Genomic DNA, 20,166 nt, shown 5'->3' with positions numbered 1-20,166 from the left:
CAACCAAGATGTCCTTTAGTAGATGAGTGTCTAAATAAATTGTGGTACATCCAGGCTTTGGAATATTGTTCACCATGAAAGAGAAATGAGCTATGAAGCCATAAAAAGGCATACAAAAAACTTAAATTGATACTCCTGCTGAGGCAGGAGGATCACTTCAGCCTAGGAGTTCAAGATCAGCCGAAGCAATATAGTGAGATCTCATCTCTACCAAAACAAAACAAAAAAAAAAGTGAAAGAAGCCAATCTGAAAAGGATACATACTGCATAACTCAAAGTATATGATACTCCAGAAAAGGCAAAACTATGGGGCTAGTAAAAAGATTAGTGGTTGTCAGGAGTTGGGGGAAGGGAGGGATGAATAGGCAGAGCAGAGAATTTTTAGGGCAATGAAATTATTTTTTACAATGATAAACACATGTCTTTATACCTTTGTCAAAACCTATCAATTAGAACCAAGTGATCGCAGGAAAAAAAAAAAGAAAAAGAAAAAACCCTATAGAATGTACACCACCAAAAGTGAACTCTAAGGTAAGCTATGGACTTTGGGTGATAATGATGAGTCAATGTAGGTTCATCAAACATACACCACTGTGGTGTGGGATGTTGATTTGGGGAAGGGCGTCCAAGTGTGGGGAAAAGAAAGTGGTATATAAGAACTCTGTTTTCCACTCAATTTTGCTATGAACCTAAAACTGCTCTAAAAGATAAAGTTTATTAATTTTTTAAAAAAAGATTTGCCGCCTCATCCTGTGTTCAATTTTTTTTTTAAAAAAATTATATGCGCAGAAAAGGATTGGTAGAAATATTGCAAAGAGTTGATATCCAGATAACAAAGAATGTCTGTAAGTCAATAAAGAAAAAAATTGTAAACCCTATTTAAAATTTAAAAGTAGGCAGTTCGCAGAAAGCACACAAATAGGGAACTTCATTCCTAGGAACATGGCAAGCTCCATTATTTGTATCAGCACTAAAAACTAAAAATGCTAGATTTTTAAAAATTTTCAAAGCACCGAAAAGCTGAGAATATAAGCAATCTAAGGAAAAGCCAGAACCTAGAGAAGTAAGGTGAGCATTTAAGCAGCTTTTGCACTGTAGGATAATACCAAGTCTTCAAGTGTACTAAGATCCTTATATAAACAAGAGCAGAGTGAATCAATCCAACTTCAATTTTAGAAAATTAAGTATGCATATTATAGATTTACTAAAACAATAAACAAAGTACATAAACTCCAAACAGTGGGAAAAGAATAGAAAAATAAAAATAATTTCTCTAAAACACCCAAGAATATATTAAAAATAAGTAGAGATGGGTCAAAGGAATCACAAAATGAAATTTTATACTTAAATACAAATAAGGTATATCTGTAATTACATTAAATGAACTAAAATGCTTCCACTGAAAGAGTAAAGTCAGACTACACTTTTTTAAAAATCCAAATATATGCTGCTTATAAGTGACATACCTAAAATTAGAGAAAATGTGAAAATAAAAGGACAGAGAAAATTTTCCTTGTAAATATTAAAAAAGAAAAATACAGTAATATCAAAAAGAATAAATTTTCAGACAAAAAGCATTACTAGAAATTAAAAAAAGAGACAAGGACAAAAGAATTCATCTGGAAGCTCTTAATAATTTTGTCTTGATGTACCTAATGACATAAACTTAAAATGTAAAAAGCAAACATTGACAGAACTACAAGGAGAAATAAAAAATACAAAATTATAATAGGAAAGTTTAACATGCTTTTTGTTTTTTTACCAATTGACAGAGCAAGCAAACAAAAAGTAGGATATAGACATTTTAAATAAATTACTGTACTTGACCAAATAATGCCATATGTGCAAGTAGTGAGTACACACATGCATTCACACAAAGAGTACCTATCAATAGCAGAATACATATTCTTGTAAGTGTTCATGTAATATTTATTTTAAGATGACCATCTGTGGAGCCAAGAGGATTTCAAAAGGATTGTAATCATAGATAGCGTGTCGTTAGACTACAATGCAATTATGTTAGGAATCAATAATAAAAACTAATATATATTTTCCCAAATTTTGAAATTAAGAAACACTCTTCTAAATAACTCATGAGTCCAAGAAGAAATAATAATCAACAAAGAGTTCCTTCTCAGTTTCTAGCATATGATGATTAGAAAAGAGTTCTTAAAAAAAAAATAGTGAGGCCGGGCGCGGTGGCTCACGCTTGTAATCCCAGCACTTTGGGAGGCCAAGGCGGGCGGATCACAAGGTCAGGAGATCGAGACCACGGTGAAACCCCGTCTCTACTAAAAATACAAAAAAAATTAGCCGGGCGTGGTGGCGGGCGTCTGTAGTCCCAGCTACTCGGAGAGGCTGAGGCAAGAGAATGGTGTGAACCCGGGAGGTGGAGCTTGCAGTGAGCTGAGACTGTGCCACTGCACTCCAGCCTGGGCGACAGAGCGAGACTCCGTCTCAAAAAAAAAAAAAAAAAAAAAAAAAAAAAAAAAAAAAAAAAAAGTGAAAATGTCCTAGCTTTCTTTAAATAATAATAATGAGGGGCTGGGCATGGTGGCTCACACCTGTAATCCCAACACTTTAAGAGGCTGAGATGGAAAGATTCCTTGAGCCTAGGAGTTTGAAACCAGCCTGGGTAACATAGGGAAATCCTATCTCTACAAAAAAAATTAAAAATTAGCTGGCTGTGGTGTCATACACCTGTGGTCCCAGCTACTTGGGAGGCTGAGGTGGGGGATTACTTAAGCCTGGGAAGTCAAGGCTGCAGTGAGCTGTGATTATGCCACTGCACTCCAGCCTGGGCAACAGAGTGAAAACCCTATCTGAGAGAGAATGAGAGAGTAAGTGAGAGAGAGAGTGAGTGAGTGAGTGAGTGAGAGAGAGAGAGAGAGAGAGAGATCTCAAGAAGTTAGAAAAAGAATGGCAGGCAGGGCATGGTGGCTCACACCTGTAATCCTAGCACTTTGGGAGGCTGAGGAGGCTGAGGTGGGTGGGTCACTTGGGGTCAGGAGTTTAAGACCAGCCTGGCCAACATGGTGAAACCCCATCTCTACCAAAAAACAAAAATTAGCAAGGCATGGTGGGGGTGCCTGTAATCCCATCTGCTCAGAAGGCTGAGACAGGAGAATCACTTGATCCCAGAAGGCGGTGGTTGCAGTGAGCCGAGATTGCATCACTGCACTCCAGCCTGGATGACAGACGAGAGTCTGTTTCAAAAAAAAAAAGAAAAAAAAAGAAAGAATGGCAAAATAGCCTGAGAAAATAGAAGAAAAACAGTAAGAGCAAAAATTAACGAAACAGCTGGGCCTGATGGCTCACACCCGTAATCCCAGCAATTTGGGAGGCTGAGGCAGGCGGATCACTTGAGGCCAGGAATTTGAGACCAGCCTGGCCAACAGGGTGAAACCCTGTCTCTACTAAAAATACAAAAATTAGCCAAGCATGGTGGCATGCATCTGTAATCTCAGCCACTTGGGAGGCCGAGGCAGGAGAATCACTTGAACCCAAGAGGCAGAGGTTGCAATGAGCCAAAGTCACGCCACAGCACTCCAACCTGGGTGACAGAGCGAGACTCTGTCAAAAAAAAAAAAAAAAAAAAAAGGATCAACACAGCCAGAAGTCAGTTCTCTGTAAAAACTAATAAAATTGACCAATCTCTGGACTGAATCATTAAAATACAGAAAGAAGTCACAAAGAATATCAGAAATGAGTAAGAAGAAATATAAAATGCTATAGGGCCAGGTGTGGTGACTCATGCCTATAAACCTAGCACATTAGGAAGCTGAGGGACAAGGTTCACTTGAGCCTGAGTTCAAGACCAACTTGGGCAACATAGTGAGACCCTGTCTCTACAAAAAGTAAAAAGTAAAATATTAGCCAGGCTTGGTGGCAGGCACCTGTAGCTCCAGACACTTGGGAGCCCGAGGTGGGAGGATCACTTGAGCCCAGGTGTTAAGGCTGCAGTGAGCTATAATGCTGCCTCTGCACTTCAACATGGCTGACAGAGTGACCCTTTCTCTTTGTCTCTATTTATTTATGTATTTATTATTTAATTAAATGTATTTCATTTATTTCATTTATTATATATAATTTAAAAATGCTACAGACATTAAAAATAAAATACTTTTAAAATTTAAAAAAAACTGGCCAGGCACGGTGGCTCATGCCTGTAATCCCAGCACTTTGGGAGGCCGAGGCAGGAGGATCATGAGGTCAGGAGATCGAGACCATCCTGGCTAACATGGTGAAACCTCGTCTCTACTAAAAATACAAAAAATTAGCCGGGCATGGTGGCGGGTGCCTGTAGTCCCAGCTACTCGGGAGGCTGAGGCAGGAGAATGGCGTGAATCCAGAAAGCAGAGCTTGTAGTGAGCAGAGATCGAGCCTGGGCGACAGAGCGAGACTCTGTCTCAAAAAAAAAAAAAAAAAAAAATTAAATAAAACTGAAAAATTCCTAGAAAACTTAAAATTTAACAAAACTGAACCAAGAAAGGTTTCTTTTTTTTTTTTTTTGAGATGGAGTTTTGCTCTTGTTGCCCAGGTTGGAGTGCAATGGTGTGATCTCGGCTTCCCAAAGTGCTGGGATTACAGACGTGAGCCACCATGCCCAGCCAGAGGAATTCTTAAAACCTGAAAATCTGAAGAACTAAAAGAAAAAAAGAAGGAAAATGAACAAAGCCTCAGAGACCTGTGTAGCACCATCAAGCATACCAATGTATGTATAATTGGAATTTCAGAACTTTATACTTCAGAAGACAACAGGGAGTGGCCAAGCACGGTGGCTCACACCTGTAATCCCAGCACTTTGGGAGGCCAAGGTAGGTGGATCACCTGAGGTCAGGAGTTCAAGACCAGCCTGGCTAACATGGCAAAACCCTGTCTCTACTAAAAATACAAAAATTAGCCAGGCATGGTGGCACACGCCCATAGTCCCAGCTACTTGGGAGATTGAGGTGGGAGAATCACTTGAACCCAAGAAGTGGAGGTTGCAGTGAGCCAAGATCATGCCACTGCACTCCAGCCTGGGTGATAGAGCAAGACTCTGTCTCAGGAAACAAACAAACAAAAAAAGACAGTGAGCAAACGGAATAAAAAGAAATCAACATTTAGGCATGTAACATTCAAAAAGAGGAATTTTTGAAAGCAGCAAAAGAAAGATGACTTACCATATATAAGGGAACAACAATAGGATCAACAGTTGATTTCTCATCAGAAACCATGGATGCCATAAGGCAGGAAGATGACATACTCAAAGCTGAAAGGAAAAAAAAAAAAACCTGTCAGTCAAGAATTCTACGTCTAGCAAAATTATTCTTCAAAAATGAAGCTAAAATAATGACATTATTAAACAAATGACTGACGGTAGTTGTTGCTAGACCACCTACCTTGCAAGAAATTATTAAAGGAAGTCCTACTATCTGAAAAGAAATAGCAGTAGTGTTTTAGACCATTTTATGCTGCCATAACAGAATACCACAGATTGGGTAATTTATAATTAACAGATATTTGGCTCACAGTTCTGGAGGCAGGGAATTCCAAGAGCATGGTGCTGGCATCTGGCAAGGACCTTCGTGCTCCATCATCCCTTGGTGGAGGGCAAGACAGGGTGAGAGCAAGAAGGGCCAAACCCATTTTTATAACAAACCCACTCTTGTGATAATCAACCAACTACTGAGACAAATATGTTAATCCACTCATGAGGGCAGAGCCCTCATGACCTAATCACCTCTTAAAGGTCCCACTTTTTAACATTGTTGCATTTGGGATTAAATTTTCAACCCATGAACCTTGTTGGATACATTCAAACCATAGCAGATGGTAACTCGAATTCACATGAATGAAAAACACCTATAAAGGCAATACATAGGTAAATATAAGACTACATATATATTTTTTATCTTAATTGATTTAAAATACAACTGCAAGGAACAGTAATTATAAAACTTTACTGTGTGGTTATATATAAATGTAATATATATGACAATAGCAAAAGGAGGGAAAGAGATGGAGCTATATTAGAGCTACCTTTGTATATTTTATTGGAACTTACTGGAATATATTTTCCAGAATTAATATTAATCAGTACATTGTGATAAATTAAGATATATATTTTAACCCCTAGATAAATTACTAAGAAAATAACTCCAAAAAATAGTTAAAACAAAAAACTTATAATGGAACACTATAAAATATATATCTTTAACACAAAAGAAAGCAGTAAAGGAGAAAGGAACAAGAAAAAAAAAGAAGAGACATAGAAAGTAAAACCCAATTATCAAAACCAGTGAGTTCAGCAAGGTTGTAAGATACAAGATCAATATACAAAACTCAGCTGTTTCTTTGTATGACAATGAACAATCTGAAAATGAAGAAAATTACATTAATAAAAACATCATAAATAAAATATTTAAGGGCCGGGCACAGTGGCTCACGTCTGTAATCCCAGCACTTTGGGAGGCTGAGGCAGGCAGATCACAAGGTCAGGAGTTCGAGACCAGCCTGGCCAACATGGTGAAACCCTCTCTCTACTAAAGATACAAAAATTAGCCGGGCGTGGTGGTGTGTGTCTGTAATCCCAGCTACTCAGGAGGCTGAGGCAGGAGAATTGCTTGAACCTGGGAGGCGGAGGTTGCAGTGAGCCAAGATCATGCCAGTGCACTCCAGCCTGGGTGACAGAGCAAGACTGTCTCAAAAAAATAAATAAAATATTTAGGAATAAATTTAACAAAGAGGTATTAGACCTGTACACTGAAAAATATAAACATGGCTGAAATTTTAAAGATCTAATTAGAGATCCCAAGTGTGTGGATTGGAAAACTCAGGATTGTTAAGATGGCAGTTCTTCCCAAATTGATCTATAAATTCAGCAAAATCCCTATCAAAAAAAGAACAGCTGGTTTTTTTGAAGAAATGGACAAGCTAATCCTAAAGTTTATATGGAAATACAAAAGATCCAACATAAGCAAAACAGTTCTGAAAAAGAACAAAGTTAGAGGATTTACACTTCCCTATTTCAAAACTTAATGTGAAGCTACAATAATCAAGATTGTGATACTGGCATAAGTATAGTGATATAGATTAATGGAACAGAAATGAGGGTCTAGAAATAAACTCTTACAGGTATTGTCAATTTATTGTTGATTAAAGAACACCAAGGCAATTCACTGAGGAAAGGATTGCCTTTCAAGAATGGTGCTGAGGTTGGACATAGTGGCTCACACCTGTAATCCCAGCACTTTGGGAGGCCAAGGCAGGAGGATTGCTTGAGGCCAGGAATTTGAGACCAGCTTGGGCAACATAGTAAGACCTCATCTCCACAAAAAGTAAAAATAAAAAAAAATAGTAATTAGACAATCAGATATTCCCATACAGAATATGAATTTAAATCCTTACTTCATACCATATACAAAAATTAACTCAAAATAGATCATAGACCTAAATGTAAGAACTAAAATATTAAACTTTTCAAGGAAAACAGAAAATCTTCGTGACCTTAGTTTAACCAGTTTTTAGATGACACCAAAAACAGGAAATTGAACTTAATAAAAATGTTAAGCTTTTGTGCTTCAAAAGACACCAATAAGAAAACAGATTGGGAGAAAATATTTGCAAATCTGATATAGGACTCACATCCAGAAAGTATAAAGAACTACTACAACTCAATAATAAAAAGACAAACCCCAATTAAAAAAATAGATAAAAGATTTGAAGAAACATAGACGTCTATAAGCACATGAAAAAATGCTCGACATTAGTTATTAGGGAAATGCAATTAAAACCACAACGTGGTATCACTTCACACCCACTGAATAGCTATAACAAGATAGTCAATAATTAAGTATTGGTAAGGATGTGGAGAAACTGTAACACTCATCCATTACTGGTGGGAGTATAAACTGATACATCTTACATTTTGGAGCATGATATCAATGCACTAAAATTTTATTGTGGTGATGGTTATGTAGCTCTGTAAATACTTCAGTAAAGCTGTCAGAAAGAAAACTGTACTGCTAGACTAACTTCCAGTTTATTGTACTGGAACACGTCAGACGATACCAGGAGGAAGCAATCAGATAAACAACGTGAGACATTCTGTAAGACAACTGGCTTCCAATGTTATGAAAATACTGAATTATATTCCCACATACCAGAAATGACACTTCCAAAAAAGATATTTATAATGGCATCCAAATATATGATGTACCTAGGAATATATGTAACAAAAGATTTACAAGACCTTCTTGGTGATTAATAAAATTTTATTAAGACATTAAAAGGACTTAGCAATATATCATGTTCATGGATCGAAAGGCCCACTGTGATATAAATTCTCCCAAAATAGCTCATAGATTCATTGCAACTCCAATCAAATTTTCAATGTGTTTGGCTTTTTTTAGTGAAACGTGATAAGCTATTTCTAAAATATATAAAGAAGAGCAGAGAACCAAGAAGAGCCACAAGCTGTTGATGAATAATAAGGACGTGAAAGGACTTTGATATTATATATCAAAAAATTTTTTGAAGATGATGGAGTAATGAAGAGAGTGTACATTAGCACAGGAAAAAACCAATATAATAAAGAGCCCATAAAAGATCTTTGCATATATTGACAATATACAACAGAAAAGGCACTTCAAAGCAATAGGAAAAGGAAGGTTTTTTTTTTGTTTTTTTTTTTTCAATAAATAGTGCTGGCACAACAGACTAGCCCTAAAGCAGCAAAAAAATTACCTCATACTATATGTTGAAGATTGTTCCAAGTGGGATGAAACCAAAATGTGAGAGGCAAAACTACAAAGCATGTAACAAGAGAATATTAACTATAGTTTTAACGTAACGATTAAAAAAAAAACAAGCTAACCATAAAGGAAAACTATTGATATATTTGAAGATATTAAAATTAAAATGTTAATATATTTATAAACATTGTGAAAAGACAAGCCACAAAGTGGGAAAAGATTCTGCAACACAACTCATAAAGGAGTAGTATCCAGAATATATAAAGAACCACCTGCAAATTAATGAGAAAAATGGGAGAACTTTAACATACTTCATTCACCAAAGATGAAATCCAAATGGCCAAAAAATATATGAAATGTGATCAGCCTCATGAACACCTTTCATATTTTTTTCCATATAAGGAAAATGGTCATTTAAACTACAATATGATACCATTATACATCTACCAGATTGGAGGGCTGGGGAAAAGCCAATACACCCTGGGAAGAATGTAAATCAGTACAAGAATCTTTGGGAAACAGTTGGCATGATCTAGGTTCCACTCTTATGTATATGTCCTTTTAAAGATGCAAACTCCAGAAGACATGTTCAAAACATCCATAGAAGCACTGTTTGAAATATCCCCAAAGTGGAAAAAATCCAAATTGTCCATCAAGAGTAAAATGAAAAAAGTGTATGTAATACATTCATACAATGGAATAAACACACTATGGCTACATACAATGATAAGGATGAATCTCACGCTTAGCAAAAGAAACCATTCTCAAAAGTGTACAGTATAATTTGATTCATATAAATTCCAAAAATAGAAACTAAATATGGTCTTTAGAGACATATACATGGGTGGTAAAACTATGAAGAAAAGCAAAGCAAAGAGTAGGGATGATGTTAAAGTGGACAGAGGGTTGTGTTAGGGAGGGACATATATGGAGCTTTTGAGATAATGGAGATGCTCTATTCCTTGACCCAGTGGTCATATGGTATGCACATTATGATATGTTAAAAATATATATAGTATGTGTGTACATATCTGTTGTATACATGCATACATATGTTTCATGTACTTTGTCTATATTCCACAATAAGAAAATATACAAATGACCAGTAAATATGAAAAGACATTCAATCTCACTAGTAATTAGAAAAATAAAATAACCATGATCAGCTATCATGATTTGCTGAAAATGTAAAAGACTGATAATATCCCTCTTTGCTGAGGTTGCAAAGAAATAGGCATTCTCATATGCTATCAATAGGAAAGTAAATTAATAATTCCTTTTTGAAGAACAATGTGGCAATATGTATAAAAACGTAAAGCTTGTCTTAAAAGTTTTCAATTCCAATTCCAAATATCTATCCTAATGAAATTCACATGCACTCAAGATATGTGTACAAAGATGTCTGCCATTCACTACAGCATTGTTTGCAGTAGTGAAAAAAATGAATAAATATCAATAAGGGAAGATTTATGAAAAGTATTATAACCCATACAATGAAATACTATGCAGCCATTAAAAATAAAACTTTATAAACTGACATGGAAAGATATCCAAAACACATTAAGTGAACAAAAGCAAGACACAGAATAACACACACATAACATAATCCTGTTTTTAAAATATAAATACGTACATATATTTATATAGAGTTATGAAAAACAGACTACAGATTCATGCTGTAACCTGTTAGCAGTGATTATCTCTGGGCCAGGAAGTGGTGGAGGTAGAAGGAGGGTAAGCGGGACACTTGCCCATCTCACTCTAGATACATACATAGGATTCTTTTGTAATCACATATCCATGGACTACTTATATATTTCTAACAAGTGGTAGTAGCAAAACAACTGTATTATTATTTGTTCCATTCCCATGAGACCAATCTAATACATTTGAAAATAACTTGCTTTCAAATCTAATTCTTTTGTTCCTAGAGGGCCTCGAGAGAGCCTACAGTTGTGGTCACAGGGCTGTCAGCCATCAATCGAGGAGCACTGTGCAGGATACTAAGTAACTTGGTCTGTCTCCAGGCTCGCCTCTTGAAAATATCTGCATACATTCTCATATCCCAGCTTACTGGCAGTAGTAATAATGTCTTCCCAGAGCACTTTGGTAAGGTAAAAAATTCCGATACTGCACATCAAATCACATCCACATCAAAGTGTAGATGTGGCTGTCAAGATGAATGTTTAGATCCAAATTAGTAATCATGCCCTTGGTGAGTGACTTTTAGAACAGTTTGCATTTGGATTCCAAAGTAAGAATCTAGACCCCACTAAATCACCATATAGAGCTTTTCTTCTCTTTCTTCTTCCCTCCCTTCACTCTGCACTAGCCCTTTCTAAAACTAATTTTTCTATTTTCTATAAAGGCGGAAGAAAGGGCGAACCTGATCATGAGTTATTTGGAATCAGTAGTCAATCAGAACAAAAAGCATTATCAGTATATTTATGAAGAAAAATCCAACTACATGTATACATTTTGGTGCGCATTTTATTTTTGACTGGAATCATATCCATATGAAGGAAATTGTGAAAGTATCCTTTACTCTTTTGAAAGCTTGGCCTTTGCCTTGCTGTGTCAAAGGAAAGCAAAACTAAGCCAGTAATGATGGAGATGTCCCTGTTTCTATATGCACACTGACAGGAGAGGAGCTGCCTAGGAAATGCTTTTTGATTGATGAACAAAGGAGGGTCTACACACACATTAAATACAAATGGAAACACATCAGCACACACAAGTCATTAGCCTGGTCCTCTGGCATCCACTGGCATGCATCTTTCCAAAGCATCACTTATTCAGTGGTATCAGCACTATGTCTCGTTATGCCTTTTATCAGCAAATACCTTTTTATTCCAGAATGGAAAACAAACTAGGAATTAAATACATCCAATATTGATGCTTTATTTCCATAAGTCACCAATAAGAGAATGAATTTAATTTTAATACATTTATTTTTGTGTGATTCTTAATAAAACACTTTCAAAACATTCTGTACATTTCAAGCCACTCAGAACTGCATTACATTTCTACAAATGTGATTTGTTGGGATGAGGTGCCAAGATATCTCTGTACAAAGATGTACAATATGTACAATCACTGTAAGTGCAAGCTGTGCAAAGCAGAGTCTAGAACACTAATTCATGCCAAGGCTTACAAAAACATTTCAACACATAAGACTAAAGCTTGAAACAGCGTTGTGGTTTTTTCCCTGGGCAAATGATTATTTTATAAACAAGTATATGTATATGTCATATAGAAAGAAGGGTTTACTCCTCAGCTCAGTCAGCACCATGCAGCTGACTGGATACATTACAGGGCTGCTCTCCTAGGCCTCTTTCTTCAAGGCGCCATTTTGCCACACTCAACAGTTGTCTCATCACTGAGTGGCTGCCACTGCTGCCTTTGGCTGAACCACAGCAACACTAGAAGACTTAAATTTGGGGAGATAAAGGCCAAATTTGTTTTCGATGCCTGCAAACGTGGCTGTGGCGAGTCTGTATCCACCGATGTGATCAGGGTTGGCAGGAGGAAGGTCTGCAATGCGTGACTTAGGTGTTGGTTCTGAACCAGCGGGTTTGCTGTTGACAGTAAAAAAGCCAATGGTTAGCATGCTTAAGGTGGATGAGGGCAGCTTACAGCTGGACATTTTCGGTCTGACCCATGTGCCACAAAGAAGAGCGTTTGTCTCAACCATTTCCATGGCACCTGTGCTGCATGACTAGAAACCACAGTCATGATTTATAGCTGCTTTGACAGCAACTTATCTACATATTTGATTTACAAGAGAAATGGCCTTATTTCCAATGCTTGTATACATATATAAACAAATCCATAGGAAAGAAGTCAGAAGAAAAGACACTCAAATATGAAGACTCTCTGGGAAGTAGGATTACGGATGATTTTTTTCTTTTTGTAAAGATGGGGTCTTGCTATGTTGCCAAAGCTGGTTTCGAACTTTTGGTCTAAGGAATCCTTCTGCCTTGGCCTCCCAGAGCACTGGGAGGTGTGAGCCACCACACCCAGGCTGGTTTTTTTCTTTTATGCTTTATGGTTTTCCAAATTTTCTGCACTTAGCATATATGAAAGTAATTTTTAAAGTATATCTTTTTCTTTTGACATAACTTTAGAAGTTAGCTTTTTATGTAGTAGACTCATAAAGATTATCAATTAAATTATTTAAAGAGAAATAGGCTGGGCGTGGTGGCTCATGCCTGTAATCCCAGCACTTTGGGAGGCCGAGGCAGGTGGATCAGGAGGTCAGGAGATGGAGGCTATCCTGGCTAACACAGTGAAACCCTGTCTCTACTAAAAATATTTTTAAAAAAAGTTAGCCAGGTGCGGTGGTGGGCGCCTGTAGTCCCAGCTTCTCAGGAGGCTGAGGCAGGAGAATCACTTGAACCTGGGAGGTGGAGGTTGCAGTGAGCCAAGATCGCACCACTGCACTCCAGCCTGGGAGACAGAGCGAGACTCCGTCTAAAAAAAAAAAAAAAAAAAAAAAAGAGAGAGAGAGAGAGAGAGAAATAGCTTTAGTTCTTTTACAGAAGATGAAAGAGGCATGGAAAACCCTGAAGCTTCACATTTCTACAATGCAACTGTAAGACTGCTGCTCTCACTTGTTTTGCATAGGTCCCTCCACTTGGTTCAACAGCTGATTCCCTATATGGCCTTTGGGCACAGAGGAGTTCACAGGTTTCTGATGTGAGGACTCAGGAATGGTACTTGGTCTTCTGCTGAAAAGCTAATAATTGCTTGCTTTGGGTACAACTTCCCCACCCAGAAAATTCAATTTGTAGTTCGTCTTCTCAGTGCAAGCTTCAAGTGGTAAGCTTTTAGAAGCCCAATTCTGGCCTACAGCTCACTAGTGATTATATCCATGGGCAAAATCTCTCTTCAAACCTATTGGTTTTTCCAGTAAATTAGCTTCAAGAACATCTACACTTCACTAATAATAAATTGTGGTGAATAATGAAATATGAGAGATGCAAAAGGGCTTGGGACTTTGAAAGAAAATGCACAAAAGTGTTACTGGTATACATTTACATTACTTCTGTGAAAGGGCCATATAATAAAATCCACATAATGAGAGTGCCATGAAGTTCAGTATTTGCTTACGTGAAAAAAGACAATTATTTACACAGCATTTTAATCTGCTGCCTCCTGGCTAGGCACGGTAGCGCACGTCTGTAATCCCAGCACTTTGGGAGGCCAAGGCTGGTGGAGTTCAAGACCAGCCTGGGCAACACAGCGAGATCCCATCTCTATAAAAAAGTACAAAAATTAGCTGGGTGTGGTGGCATGCCTCTGTGGTCCCAGCTACTCAGGAGGCTGAGGTGGGAGGATTGCTTGAGCCCGGGAGGTTGAGGCTACAGTGAGCCAAGATCATGCCACTGTACTCCAGCCTGGGCAACAGAGGATATCCTGTCTTTCTAAAAAAAATGTGCTGCTTCCCTAAAATCCCCCAAATAGCTGCTTACTATTATGTACGATATCACTCTTTCACAGTTTTACTCGCTTAACGCAAATGCTTCTTAAGGTCATTGTTTTAAATGCATTGGTCTTAAAGGTTCTGTCTTATCAGTTTTCTAAGAGTTGCAACAATGCTTTTGTAGATAGAATGAACATTTGTTTTGGATTTAGTGATTTCTTTGTAAAGGAGTTGAGCAGCTGACTTACAGGCCTCCAAAATCAATGTAAAACCACCGCTGGAGAAGTTCATAAGTGACCAAGGTAACACCAAACTGGGGAGAGGATCGAAACACTCGAGCTGAAAAAGAGAAGCAGGGGCAGGGGAGACTTAAAGCCAGGACAAATGTGGTAAAGACAGCCATTGAGTCACAGGGGAGGATGCTAGAGCCAGCCAGCCATTCTGTATGGCTCCAGCCCCTGCCTACCTGCAGTCCCTTTCCAAAATGCTGAGGGCCCTTCTTCCCGGAGAATCTTCCTGAAACAGTCGATGACACCACTGTATGTCGTCTGGCCAGCGCGGGCAGCCACCTGCAGTCTTGTCTTGATGACATCAGCAGGGGTCACCAGAGATGCAGCTGGGACACCTTTCAGGAGAAAACCACACTTAATTTATCTAAAGTACCTTATAAAAGATAGGAATACTGCTAACATCTACTATAGAGTCTGCAACTTCAATCACTTGAGCGGAACTCAAAACTCTTTAAAATAGATGTCTGGCCACTAATGGGAAAAGGACATAGAAGCCTATTAGCTGTTGTAGTGTGATCAGGGGAAAATTATTTTTTTTTTCCTGAATTAAAAAAAATCACTCTACATTGCGTGATCCCAAATAACTGTGAGAGGAAAAAAAAGTAGCAATATTAATAAGACAATTCCCAAGCGTTCCCTTTCAGTTTCAATTATTTTACCTCCTTTTTTTCTTAAATAAGATACAAGTATTTTTATGTATAAAAAAAGGATAATGTCATTTTAGTGAGTCACTAAATGTATCTGACACCAAACTACTGTTTTTGCTGATTCTTGTCAACTGTAGTGTGGGAAGTGAATATCAATACTTATAATCACTCGCTTGTTTGAAGGGCTACCTTGAGAGTTGACTGTGACTCCTTTCAGACATGCTTACATGACAAAAGTCATTACAACTGGAGCGAAAGGTGGCCAGGCAGCCAGTTAAGAAACAACAGGGAAGCTGGTCAGGGAAAGGCCCCTGTGCCCGAGCTCCCTGGGGTCATGTTGAGAATGATCAGCAGCAGGACACAGAAGATGGATTTCACAACCACACCTTTTACTTATAAAACAAAACAGAGAGCAAAGGAGCAAAATAATCTTCCCCGGGGGAAGAAATTCAATTTGACCTGAATATCACTGTATCTTCACTAGGCGGATGGAACTGGCAGCCTTGTAGGGGGTTCTGCTAGAGAATAATGCAAATACCTCCCCTTGGCATGGCCTTGCACCCTATTCAGATGAAACTAGGTAAACTGTCTGCCTTTAGAGGCAGACTTCTGAATGTCCTCAGTTCCTGCTAGCAAAGCTTGACTGGTAAAAATTAGAAAAAATAATCTCATTCTGAAAACTGACATCAAATGTCTGTGGGGAAGAAGTTGGTGCTGACAGTTCCATGGAAATATTTACTTGGTTCCGTCAACCACTGGCAGACGCCTGTCCACAATTAGACTCTTCTTCTCTGGCTGTTTTTCGTTGTTGATTGGAAAGCACAAGGAAAAGCCTGGAAGGCAAATGCTGCCCCCATTTAAAAGTAGGAGACTGGGCCAAGTGTGGTGGTTCACGCTTGTAATCACAGCACTTTGGAAGGCCAAGATGGGTGGATCACCTGAGGTCAGGAGTTTGAGACCTCACATGTACAGCCTGACTCTCTCCTTTTTTTTTTTTTTTTGAGACAGTCTCACTCTGTCGCCCAGGCTGGAGTGCAGTGGCACAATCTCGGCTCACTGCAAGCTCCGCCTCCCAGGTTCACGCCATTCTCCTGCCTCAGCCTCCCCAGTAGCTGGGACTACAGGAGCCCGCCACTACGCCCGGCTAATTTTTTGTATTTTTTAGTAGAGACGGGGTTTCACCGTGTTAGCCAGGATGGTCTCAATCTCCTGACCTCGTGATCTGCCCACCTCGGCCTCCCAACATGCTGGGATTACAGGCATGAGCCACCACGCCCAGCCTCAGCCTGACTCTTGAGTTAGGAAGGAGCTGACTTGGAAAAGGAGGAGAGAACCAGGTGTCCTTGGCTGCACCAACACTCCGAAAAGACAAAGGAAAGAAGGGGTGCATGTTTGCTCTCTATACAACCAGTAATGAACCATTACAGAGCTCAGTGTGGCTCTGACCAGCTGTGCTGGACAACATGGTGAAACCCTGTCTTTACTAAAAATACAAAAATTGGCCAGGCATGGTGGTACATGCCTGTAGTCCCAACTACTTGGGAGGCTGACACAGGAGAATCACTTGAACCTGGGAGGCAGATGTTGCAGTGAGCCGAGATTGTACCACTGCACTCCAGCCTGGGTGACAGGGCAAGACTCCATCTCACAAAAAAAAAAAAAAAAAAAAAAAAAGTGGGAGACTGGTAAGTAACAGAAAGGGGCTGCTACAAACAACTCACTGCCAAGACTGAGCAGGTAACTTTACTGGCTTTTAAACACAAAACTGACTGAAATTACCATCGCTAGAGGAGAAAGGACTTGCTGGGCCCCAAATAAGGGCCGTAAGGTCCCTGGGGCCGTTTCTTAATGATCACAAGTCATCCCTGTCTTCACAAGCAAGAACAACAACGTGGTCCATCCCAACACTCTCAGGCCCAAGGGCTCCTGCCACACAACAAGCACAGCACACTCCAGGAGCTGCTCAGGTTGCCCTGATGTTTAGCCAGAGCCTCCAGAGGAGAATGAGCCCAGCAACGAAGAGCCACACAGTGAACATAAGCCTGGCTGGTCAGAGCCACACTGAGCTCTGTAATGGTTCATTACTGGTTGTATAGAGAGCAAGCACGCACCCCTTCCTTCCTTTGTCTTTTCTGAGTGTTGGTGCAGCCAAGGACACCTGGCTCTCTCCTTCTATTCCAAGTCAGCTCCTTCCTAACTCGAGAGTCAGGCTGTACCTATGAGGTCAGAAGGAAGCATCTTAGTACCTCCCTGCTCTTATGAGGCTCCTCTTTCAAATGAAATCTCTTCTGTGCCTAATTTGGTATCTTAGATGACATGAAGGTTTTCATTCATGTTATTGACATTTATTGAGCACCTATTACTATTATACTGGCCACGTACGAAAGGCAAGGATGAAGAGAATGAAACTCTTGCCCTCAAGAAGCTATTCACCTAGTACAGAGGATAACAATTATGCAAATAACTATTAATAAAAGACAAAATTTTTTTTTTGAGACAAGCTCTCACTCTGTCACCCAGGCTGGAGTACAGTGGTGTCATCTCGGCTCACCGCAGCCTTGACCTCCCAGGCTCAGGTGATCCTCCCACCTCAGCCTCCCGGGTAGCTGGGACTACAGGCACGCACCACTACACCTGGCTAATGACAAAGTGCTAAGGATTAGAAAAAATACAAAAATTGAGTTCAAGGTGGTTTACTGAGGGGTATTGCTTACTTTGGTCTAATGAGGGCAATGGTAGGAAGAAGAGGGACAGCTTCACGATAAAAGCTCAATTTTCGGCCAAATCATGTAGATTCCAATATACAGAGAGAGAAAGTAAGAGCACGCTAGATCTGTGCATGAGCATGACATACAGCAAAGCAACTGATTTGAGGAAAAACTTTCCCACCTTAATGCTTAGCTTGGCTGTACTCAAGGTTTCAGGGGCACAGGAAACTAAGAAACATGTTAATGATGAAAGCCCAATTTAGATGGGCAGATCTAATTTGGCTCCGAGTTGCTAAGCTGCATTAAGCTGTTTATCCACATTATGCAAATGTAATTAACTCTCATCAGAATTACAGCACATCCCACAAAGGAGAAAAAGTGATATTTAAACTAAGTCAGGTACAAACAATAATACTTCCAGAAATAAAGGGGGAAAGTACATAGAGATTCTGTACTTTTTAAATAATGGGAGAATTCTTTCAGTTAAAAAAAAATTTGTAGTTACCTGCCATGGCTCCAGCTGCAAGAAGATTTAAACCTCCCACGTGTCCATTTTCATCAGCCAGAAGTAGTTTGCAATGAGCATAAACAGGAAAATAGATTGCAGAGAAGGGAATGTCTCGGAGGAAACACGCTTTGGCACCCTGTCACACAGTGAGGAAATAGTGCAAAACAGTGTGAAACTGAGTGTGAATGCCCAAATGGGATCCATGTGACATTTGTCAATGACAAGCCTGAGGTGTCCCTCAAACAGCATTAGAACTGATGTGCAAGGGAAATGGGGGAGGCGGGAGATAAGTAGGGAATAGGGAAATCCGCATATCTCAAAGCTTGTGAAAGCATGGTGAATCCTGCAGTCCTAGAGTTAATAACTGGGTAATGATGGTATTCTGAAAACTAAGAACTTTCTGGCATTTCTCATATAGATTCAGGGTTTTTAAAATTAATTAATCTCTTACTATGGTAAAAACACACGAGATCTACCCTCTTGAAATTTTTACATCAGCTGAGAATCCCCACAGTGCCAGGTAAAAAGCTATAGGCAGTGGTGAAGGAAGGTAACTACTCTAGAGCAGGGGGAAAAGAAACCCAAATCTTCTCTCCTCATTCCCCATGTCCTAAATAGCAGACAAAATATTTTAGTGGCAGGTTTCCACAGGAGTAGAAAATCATTACCCAGGGGCAGCTTGTCCCAATGACTGAGGTCTCAAAGAACACCTCCCTCAGCTTTGTCAGAAGCCCACACCATTCCACTACCTAGCTAGGCAAACACTCCACCTTGGTGCTTGTTTTTTTAATGACTGTTTTATTCTTTTTAATTTTTTTTTTTTCTGAGACAGGGTCTCACTATGTTGCCCAGGCTGGAGCATAGTGGCGCGATCACAGCTCGCTGTAGCCTTGACCTTCTGAGCTCAAGTGATCCTCCCACCTCAGCCTCCTGAGTAGCTGGGATGATAGGTGTGCACCACTGTGCTGGCTAACTTTTTTCTTTTTCTGTTTTTTTTTAAGGTAGAGACAAGGTCTTGCTATTTTGCCCTGGCTGGTCTTGAACTCCTGGGCTCAAGCAATCCCCCTGCCTTGGCCTCCCAAAGTGCTGAGAGTGCAAGTGTGAGCCAGTGCTCCCAGCCCTGGCTTTTTTTAAAAAAGACAAACTCAAACATTGAGAAAAAAAAAATCCAAGGACTCGCTAAAGGATAATACAGAGAGAAGCAATATTAATAAATGCATCTCTCAAAGGGAATTCAAACAGGATGGAAATTGGGAGTGGGGAGGAGGAAGCAAAAATGTGTACGAAAGTCTCTTGAGACAGACATCATTGTTTGCTGGTCTCCAGAGAACCCTGTAGCTGTGTGATTCCAATCTAGAGAATTTCTAATTTCTAATTTGCAGTTACCGAAACAAATTTATACATTTCTGCAGTGATGGATCTATATCAGATGCTGTGGAAACACAGTTGGCTATGGTGGCTAAATTTACGTATTCCCCTTATACCAGGCAAAGGAATGGAAAGAAATACTCTTCCTTGTTTAAGAAAAATAATAGCTTCTGCTCCATTACATCTGATCTGTAATGATGGGAGTAAGTATACCCGCAGGGAAGGAATCTGTTGACTGGCATTTTGTTAAAGTACAGTACACTCTGTTGTTGTTGTTGTTTTTTTTTTAAATGGAATTCATTATTGACAAATCCTACCACTTAACTTCTTAAAGACCTGAATCCTACCAAACTCTACTACTGTTTTACTGTGGTCAAATTATTAAGACAAAGAAAAGCTCCCACTGGGAAGATAACAATCGAGATAACTCGGACTGAAAATAAACATAAGACTATTCTGAAGCCCTAAACCAGCCCAAAGAG

The 20,166-nt window shown here is 39.2% G+C and overlaps 1 protein-coding gene across 3 annotated transcripts in view; it reads right to left on the bottom strand.

Moving 5' to 3' along the window:
* Positions 1-4,493: 4,493 nt before the first annotated feature.
* SLC25A12 (solute carrier family 25 member 12) overlaps positions 4,494-20,166 on the bottom strand; it is a 124,317-nt gene continuing 108,644 nt past the window's right edge. For 2 of the 3 annotated variants that reach the window (XM_032755372.2, XM_032755376.2), the window contains 4 exons: positions 18,314-18,452; positions 14,630-14,788; positions 14,412-14,502; positions 4,494-12,316 (listed from right to left, as the gene is read on the bottom strand). In XM_032755372.2, coding sequence (XP_032611263.1) covers positions 12,115-12,316; positions 14,412-14,502; positions 14,630-14,788; positions 18,314-18,452 — 591 coding nt within the window. In that variant the 3' untranslated portion in view covers positions 4,494-12,114. The remainder of the gene's footprint in view (positions 12,317-14,411; positions 14,503-14,629; positions 14,789-18,313; positions 18,453-20,166) is intronic. The other variant, XR_009214244.1, reaches the window with a different exon arrangement.

This window comes from Hylobates moloch, unplaced genomic scaffold (genome assembly GCF_009828535.3).
Source record: "Hylobates moloch isolate HMO894 unplaced genomic scaffold, HMol_V3 SCAFFOLD_1, whole genome shotgun sequence".
NCBI classification, from domain to species: domain Eukaryota; kingdom Metazoa; phylum Chordata; class Mammalia; order Primates; family Hylobatidae; genus Hylobates; species Hylobates moloch.
Note: the sequence above shows the minus strand (reverse complement) of the source record. Positions and strands in the feature narration are given on the sequence as shown.